We start from the raw sequence: 7,828 nt of genomic DNA on the forward strand, positions 1-7,828 counted from the left end.
CTCTCCATTGTCATTTTTCTCCTGCTAATTCCTGAAGGTAAGACTGATTCTTGTCATTTCCATTATAACCATTAAGTAAAATGGAGCAGACTTTCAATGAGTTTTTGGCAATATTAGCTAAGTGTACTTAGAGGAGATTTCTCCCCGACCCCCTGGAGTCTTAACATTCTTTTTTGGATTCTAAATATGTCTTTATTTTGCATTCTTCTTTCTTCTTTACAATTTCTTCACAAAAAAATCATAGAACCTCCAGTGTTTATTGCTCCCGACTTGTAGCTTGAAACTGCCAAATATGACAATGTAAAAATAAATAAACAAACCAAATTTCTTGACTTAGGAAAATAAACAGTGCCTTTCTGTAAGGAAGACTCGCACCTCAGCCTTTCTTGCAACAGAAAATGAATGGATCGTTTTAATGACAACTAATACAAATCTGACCTAGACACCCATAACAAATCAAGAATGATTCAAATTTCTATCATTATTTCTCTAGGCTCATGTGTCCTTGGAAATACATTAGGACATTGGGGACATCCCCACATCAATTCTTTGGAAGTGCTACAGTATTTTGTACTAAGCTAGTTCTTTGGTGTACTAAATAGAAACCAACAGGCCTGGTTTTGCGTGAGCTACACATGCATCAGTTTGAATGCTATAAACATTACCACTAGAAGGTTAATAGCCTCCGGGTAGCTCTCGATTTTCCTTAAAATTCTTTCTGGAAATGAAGACTACTCTAGGATTGGGCCAAACTGCACTGATAAGTGCGAAGCAGCCATGGGTTTTCCCCAGAGTCCCTCAGCTTTTGGAAGTGGAATTGGTGGGCCGGGGCTAATGCAACAACCTATCTTGCCAGAAATTCCCAAAGAAGCTCTCTGGTTCATCTTAAACCTAAAAATGAGGGGGGAAAGTTTAAAAAGTACAAGGTTGCAGAACATTTGGGACAAAAGGGTAGGCATAGTGTCCGCATGGCCTATGATTATGTTCAAGCATGTTAAATTCTCCACAATGGTTAAAGAGGGCAGATTAAAATTTCAATTGTATCTTTTCTTCAAAAGGAACAATGAAACCAACTCACTCTGCTGCACTTTGTTTCCTGTGGTCAGAGAGAGCAACGTGGACACAGGGAAGCCAGACTTGCTGAGCCGGATTCAGTCCTCCTATGCATTAGATTACTTTGGAGGGCTTTTAAATAATATTGACATCCCATCCTCTGCTCCAGTAATTCCAATTTATCTTGATTCTGGGAGAGGACCAAGAATTGCTAGTTTTTAAAAGCTTTCTCACCTGCACTAAACCCTACCCCCTGGCCCTTCTAGGAGTTGTTGGTTTGGGAGACGTAGGCTTTTTTTCTGAGGTGGTATAGTGCTCACCAAACACAGGACCCCGCAGAAGGGAGTATTCTATTGAGTTTATGATTTCTGCAGCCCAGAAGGTCCAAAGATGCACCTTTGGAATCTACCTATACATAATATGCCCTGGGAAAAATTGAGATGTGGGTGAAGTTTCCTTGGTTTCTTTAAGTTCCTTATTCTTTTGCTTCTGGAGCCTAGAACTTACCCCTTCCCAATCCCCTTCCAAAAAGTAGAGCCTTTCGGTCACTCCCTTTTCCTTTCCCATACTCTCATTATTTATACCTAATTGTGAATTTGTCAATGACTTCGCTTTAATAATGCAGTAACAGGTACTATTTAAGGAACCATGAGTCTGAGCCAATGGTCAGGACAAATATTTTAGGAGGATACAAGAATATCAGGTGTAGAAAGGTGGAGAGCTGAGAGTATATTACAAAGGCACAAGATCTTCTCAGCCAACATAGATGATTTGCTTTGCATTTAGGTCTCCTTGTTCTCTAATAACAAATCTATACTCCTGGTCTGTCATCAAGGAAATTTGACTAAAGCAGAAATCTCTCCTTATAGCATCTTCTTTCCTCCCTTCCCCTGTTTCATTGGAAAATTAAACCACATGGTTCAGTTTGGAGATTGAAGGGAAGCCTCAGATGCAATAGGTAGTATTCTCCCAACTCATGAATGAGAAGAGTACAAATTTCAATAAACAGAAGTCTCACAAAGACCAGAGTACTCATGAGCAAGGTCACAGCTAAAAGATGCTAATATCAGCTTATAAGGACTTGGAGTGAAAAGAGCAGTTCTCAGACTTCTAAAAACCTCTCTTCTTCCCCAAAGTAGTTCTCAGCCTGAAAGGAGGAGGGATGGGAGGGCACTCAAGGTGGTCATCATCACCAGCATCTCCTGTAGCAGCTGTCACCAGTGTAGACCTATGCATAGCTGCCTGCTCTTTGCAAGCCCTGAGGCCTGAGGTCAGTGGTTGTGACAGATTTCCAGCCTGATAATTCCTGGAACTGCCAATGGCACAGCTTCTGTGTGGGAAAGAGTAGGACCCTCTCAGAGAGTCCGGCAGGAATAGGATATACATCCAGATATCTGAACACCTATATTGGTGGGAGAGGGGAGGGAGGAGGATGCTCTCATCTGTGCTTCCTCTTCATGTGGGAAAAGCATGTCTGGTCTTAGAAACACAGCTTTAGGTAGAGCTCTATAGGGTGGGCACTGATATGATTTGCCTTTTTCTCTTTAACAGATTTCTGTGTAAAAATTATTGGAGGAAATGAAGTAATCCCTCATTCAAAACCCTACATGGTGCTACTTAAAGGAAAAAGTATATGTGGTGGGGCACTGATTGCAAAAAACTGGGTGTTGACGGCAGCTCATTGTAAAGTGTAAGTGCTTGGGTTAAAAAAAAAAGTTTGTGGAAATATTCTAATTTGGGTGAATATTAATTTTAAAAAAGTAAACCCCACTAAACCCATGAGAGGCTCACATTACTTACATCTCTGGAAATTTGCTTTATCCCAACCAGAAGTTAAGCCCAGACTTGGCCCCAGAGAATCAAACCAATGAAGAAGCAGCATCCACAAGTTCTTCCTATAGGTCCCCTCCGGAACCATCTGGTCCAAATGCTGAAAGGCTTTGCTTCTGGTCTTGATTTCATGACTGGGTAGTATTAGCTGAGTGCCCAGTCTCCCAGGGGCCTAACCACAACTGTCAAATAGAGAAAGCTTGTTTTAAGAAAAAAAAAAAAAATCTCTTCCAGGCCTAGTCTTTTTTCTCCACTCCCTAAACCAAGCCTCTAAATCTGAGTTATCCAATATGATTGCCACTATCATTCTGACTATGCAACTTACTTGTGGCTATATAAATTTAAATTAGTTAAATTTAAATAAAATTAGAAATTTATTTTCTCAGTCACCCTAGCCACATTTCACATGCTTAGTAGCTATATGTGGCTAGCGGCTACCATATTGGAAAGTGCAAATTTATAAAACATTTCGTCATCAAACTATGCTCTACCAAAAGCACTGTTATAGTCTTAAATGAGACTAATATCAGCTGGTGTAATGGAGAAACAGCAGTGTGAATATCTGGTTGGTGTATTTTATACTAGTTTGTGAATGATAATAGCCTTCATCATCAATACATCAGAGAGTGTTTTTATTTTACTAATCAAAATGAACCTTTAGCATAGAGTAAGAGAAGAATCCTGTGCCCCTCCTTCACACCGCCATCTCCCCAACATACACGTACTCAGTGTATGTTTTATTTATTTATTTATTTCTGAAAGTTTTTTTATTTCAGAGAAGTTTATTATTATCTTACAGAGATCCCTTCAGTGAGTTTCTCTACAACTACCAAGTGGCTTTTGCTTCTGTCTCTGGACTACTGAGAACTTTGTTTTCCAGTAATCTGCTGCCTAATTCTCTATCACAGATAAAGGAGGTTTGGGGTGGGGGTAAAGCACTAAAACCCCAATAGAGGTTTTAAAAACCACTATAATTATAATCCTGTGATTGGACTGAATATGCTTTGTGCTGGAAACCTCAAAGGTGGAAAAGACTCATGCAATGTAAGTAAGACAAGAGTCCACATTTTAGCTGTTGCATTAAGTCGTGTAGATATGGAAAACACAATGCCAAACTTAGCTTCGCTGCCATGGAATTTTTATTATTTGTTTCCAATGAACCTAGCTTAGCTTGTTATAAATAAGCTGATGATGATAGTGGTAATGATGATGATGGTGATGATGATGATAAATTCATAAACATCTTATTTTTTATTCTTTAAAGTACACATATTTTTCTGAGCCACAAACAAGTATTTCAATAGCAAGCATATTTACAAATGGGACAATAGAACTGATCAACACATAATATGCTCACCTCCTGATTAAAAGAGTAAAAACCATGCTGTGTCTGTTTTCAGGATCAGAAAGTCCCAGGTTATTCTTGGGGCTCACTCTGTGTCCAAGTATGAGCCAGAAAAACAGATACTGTTCATTAAGAAAGAGTTTCCCTATCCATGCTATGACAAGGACACACATGAGGGTGATCTTAAACTTCTACAGGTATGTACCTTTGATTGTACCTTTGATTGGCTTAAAAGTTATAGAACCTCCTACAATCTGGCTAACTACATGGCAACTTTTCTTTGGTACCTCTATAGCTACAGACTGTAGCTACATAAGGGGGGTCTCTGAGGGTTGGACTAGAATTTAAGTAAAAATGTGAGTATTTTAATTATCTCATTCTGTTAACTCTTTATGCTTGTTTTCCAACAGCTGGAGGAAAAAGCAAAAATTAATAAAAATGTGGCTATCCTTAATCTCCCTAAAACGGGGGATGATGTAAAACCTGGAACCATGTGTCAAGTTGCAGGATGGGGGCTGATTCACAATAGTAAATTATCTCATTCTGATACTCTGAGAGAAGTCAATATCACCGTCATTGACAGAAAAATCTGCAATGATAAAAACCACTATAATTATAATCCTGTGATTGGACTGAATATGCTTTGTGCTGGAAACCTCAAAGGTGGAAAAGACTCATGCAATGTAAGTAAGACAAGAGTCCACATTTTAGCTGTTGCATTAAGTCGTGTAGATATGGAAAACACAATGTCATGCTTAGTCCTCTCATGGCTTTGGCTTCTACAGAGTCCTTGTGCTTTTGAGAAAGTTTGATAAAACTCCAGTCAAATAAATTAATATTCTCAGCTCAAGTAGGTTGTTCACCAAAAATAACAAGTTTACTGCTATTGCATGGGTTGACCTATTATTACATCATCTTGATTTCATATCAAAAACCATTGAGAAGCAATTTTTTTCTCATTCTCTATATTAATATATGTAGATATAAATTTAAAAATATGTAACACTCAGGAAAGCTGAAATCTGGGTTCTTCTAGGGTTTTCAGTATTCATTTCCCCAGTCTCAGCACTCCCCTGAAATTCCTCTGTCATTTAACTGGGCAAGTCTGTCACTCCCAAGCCTGACTAAGGATCCCAGGCTAGATCCCAGAGCTTCGAGAGTCAAGCTTAATCCTCAGGAAACAAATTCCAAGTATGACCCACACCAGAGAATGTGTAAGCCACCATATCAGAGTCCCAGAGAAGGGATGGGACAGGACCCTGATTGAAGATAGAAGTAGAAAAAATGTGTTACATATTTTTAATCTCTGAGTGCTGGCTCCTCATTTCTTATCTTTTCCAAAGACCCTATAGAGCCTCATCTAAGAGGAGTGTGCCATGTGCACGGTTTGAGAACTATCAGACACTGAGAGATCCAGAGGTCTCTGCCCTTCCCAGGTGCTTATCTGAACACCAGCAGATTCTGAATGGCTTGCCTCCAAGACCAAGGCTAGGCAAATCCCAGAAAAGATGACATCTATCTTCAGCACCCTCTGTTTTTCTCCTTTGCCCTCCTCACTCCTACCCTTCTCTGTATTCACCACACTGGGCATCCAGAAACCCAGAACCTGCAATGCTTTAGAACCCACATGCAACGTCCTGAGACCATGACAGCATCCCAAGATGCCTGTCCCACTCCCACCAGCCTCTATTATTAAAGCTTAGCAATCTTTTTCCAGTTCTCTCAAAGGCTGTTGATGAATTAAACCTAAAGGACTCATTCTGAAAATTTTAGGCACTACATTAGGCAGTAGATATATACCTGTCCAGGGGGGGCCCCAGCTTTTCACATGGTTCCTTACTTTATACACTGATAAGGCCAATTTTTGCCTAGAGAGAAAAGGTCACCAGTACCTTCACATTGCTGGAATGGAGTTGGGCCCTCAGAGCCCTGCATTTGTGGAGTTCTATGTACAAACATGAATGACCCTCCATCTAGAACCACAAGTCTTTCCTAAAGCCAAAGCAATGAAATGGCCAATCCAGTCTCTAGACCTGGAATATGTTAGACTATGCTGATTTTAGAATTGCATGAGACACTACAAGGTCACACATTGGGTGGCACAGTCAGAAAGAATTAAACAGTGACTTACAACTAACTAAAGCCTCTCTGCTGTGGACTCAGTTAGCTCTGAAGTGTAATCATTGATTTCTGGGAGCTTCTGTCTAGCATCATATGCTCAAAGGAGACTTCGGAAGAAGTTTTTGTCTATTCAAGAGGGTGAAAGGGAAGAAGGTTGCTTTGGTTTTGTTTCTTTGGGAAGATTATCTGCTGGAGGAACTAGAAAACATAGTTTTTATTCTTTGACTCAAAGTTTCATCTGCATTTGACTATTTTACCCCTTGAGTTATTAAACATTTTGAGAAAATGACAAATAGGAGGGTTTCCTTTCTGAAGCAGAGAAGCAGTCTCAAAATTAGTAGATAACATAAACAATAACACAAGCTTCATTTCAATTTTCAATGGTTCATAAATAAATCTATGAAGCCAATTTAAAAATATTAAAATATTCTCAACATTTTGGTTTTTTTAAGTACAAATTTTTAAATTAAGTGAAGGTTGGTCTTAACTCCACATTAAATTATAGTTCTTCTGTTCATCTATGGTCATGTTCATGCTAATTCTCACCACCCCTCTTGTTTTCCCCCAGGGAGATTCTGGAAGCCCTCTGATATGTCAGGGTACTTTCAGAGGCATCACTGCCTTTGGCATTCCAGGAAAATGTGGAGACCCTCGAGGACCTGGCATCTATACTCTTCTCTCAGACAAACACCTCAACTGGATAATTAAGACTATGAAGGAGGAAGTTTAGATAATTGTATTTCATTTGATTGGCTGTCACTTTTTAATTCTGTCATAAATAAAACCAATTTGGATGACTATACCCATATCTCTCTTATAACATTAGTGGGCAGATCTCCACCAGCAAAGAGAGGCGGAATAATATAATGACCTCATGGATAATGCAAGGGAGAGATTAGGTGACCAATGTCACCAGTGTCATCCATGTGTCAAGTGATATGCAAATTTTGCTTGAATTATTCACTTCAGTGTCTCAATGGGACACAGCAAGAGTAGCACTAAAGTCCATCTAGTAACAAGTACAGTGAAGGGCTCAGCAATTCTGCAGGAAACAGGAACAGCCAGTCTGAAGCATTTAAGCCTTGGATTATTTAGGTGATTTCTTGGTTTTTCTTGTCCCTAAGCCTAGATAGGTCCAATCAACACGGAAGTTACAGAGGCTGCCATGCCATAGTGGGGAGTAAGTATTGATTTGTAGCCATAAACTTCCCTTGGAAAAAGCCCCATAAAGTTTATTCAACATATAGAAATTAGTGGATAGTCATCAGCCCAGTAGTGGCTTCAAGATGCAATTATGTGAACAGATTCTTTTGATTTCCATCAGTTCCTTTAGGAATATAAATTTTATGTGTGTGTATACATGTATATACATACACACATAAAACATACCTGGGAGGAGGGGGGGAGGTAGATGGGATAAAAGGGATCAAATATGTAAAATTGGAAGTTATGTAAATTACATCAAGTAAACAAAAAAAA

The 7,828-nt window shown here is 39.3% G+C and overlaps 1 protein-coding gene across 1 annotated transcript in view; it reads left to right on the top strand.

Moving 5' to 3' along the window:
* GZMA (granzyme A) overlaps positions 1–7,099 on the top strand; it is a 19,758-nt gene extending 12,659 nt beyond the window's left edge. Inside the window, exons 5-9 of the mRNA XM_011380624.2 lie at positions 4–37; positions 2,605–2,743; positions 4,284–4,425; positions 4,639–4,911; positions 6,918–7,099. Coding sequence (XP_011378926.1) covers positions 4–37; positions 2,605–2,743; positions 4,284–4,425; positions 4,639–4,911; positions 6,918–7,079 — 750 coding nt within the window. The 3' untranslated portion in view covers positions 7,080–7,099. The remainder of the gene's footprint in view (positions 1–3; positions 38–2,604; positions 2,744–4,283; positions 4,426–4,638; positions 4,912–6,917) is intronic.
* The last annotated feature ends 729 nt before the right edge of the window (positions 7,100–7,828 follow it).

Source organism: Pteropus vampyrus, unplaced genomic scaffold (assembly GCF_000151845.1).
Source record: "Pteropus vampyrus isolate Shadow unplaced genomic scaffold, Pvam_2.0 Scaffold397, whole genome shotgun sequence".
Lineage (NCBI taxonomy): Eukaryota > Metazoa > Chordata > Mammalia > Chiroptera > Pteropodidae > Pteropus > Pteropus vampyrus.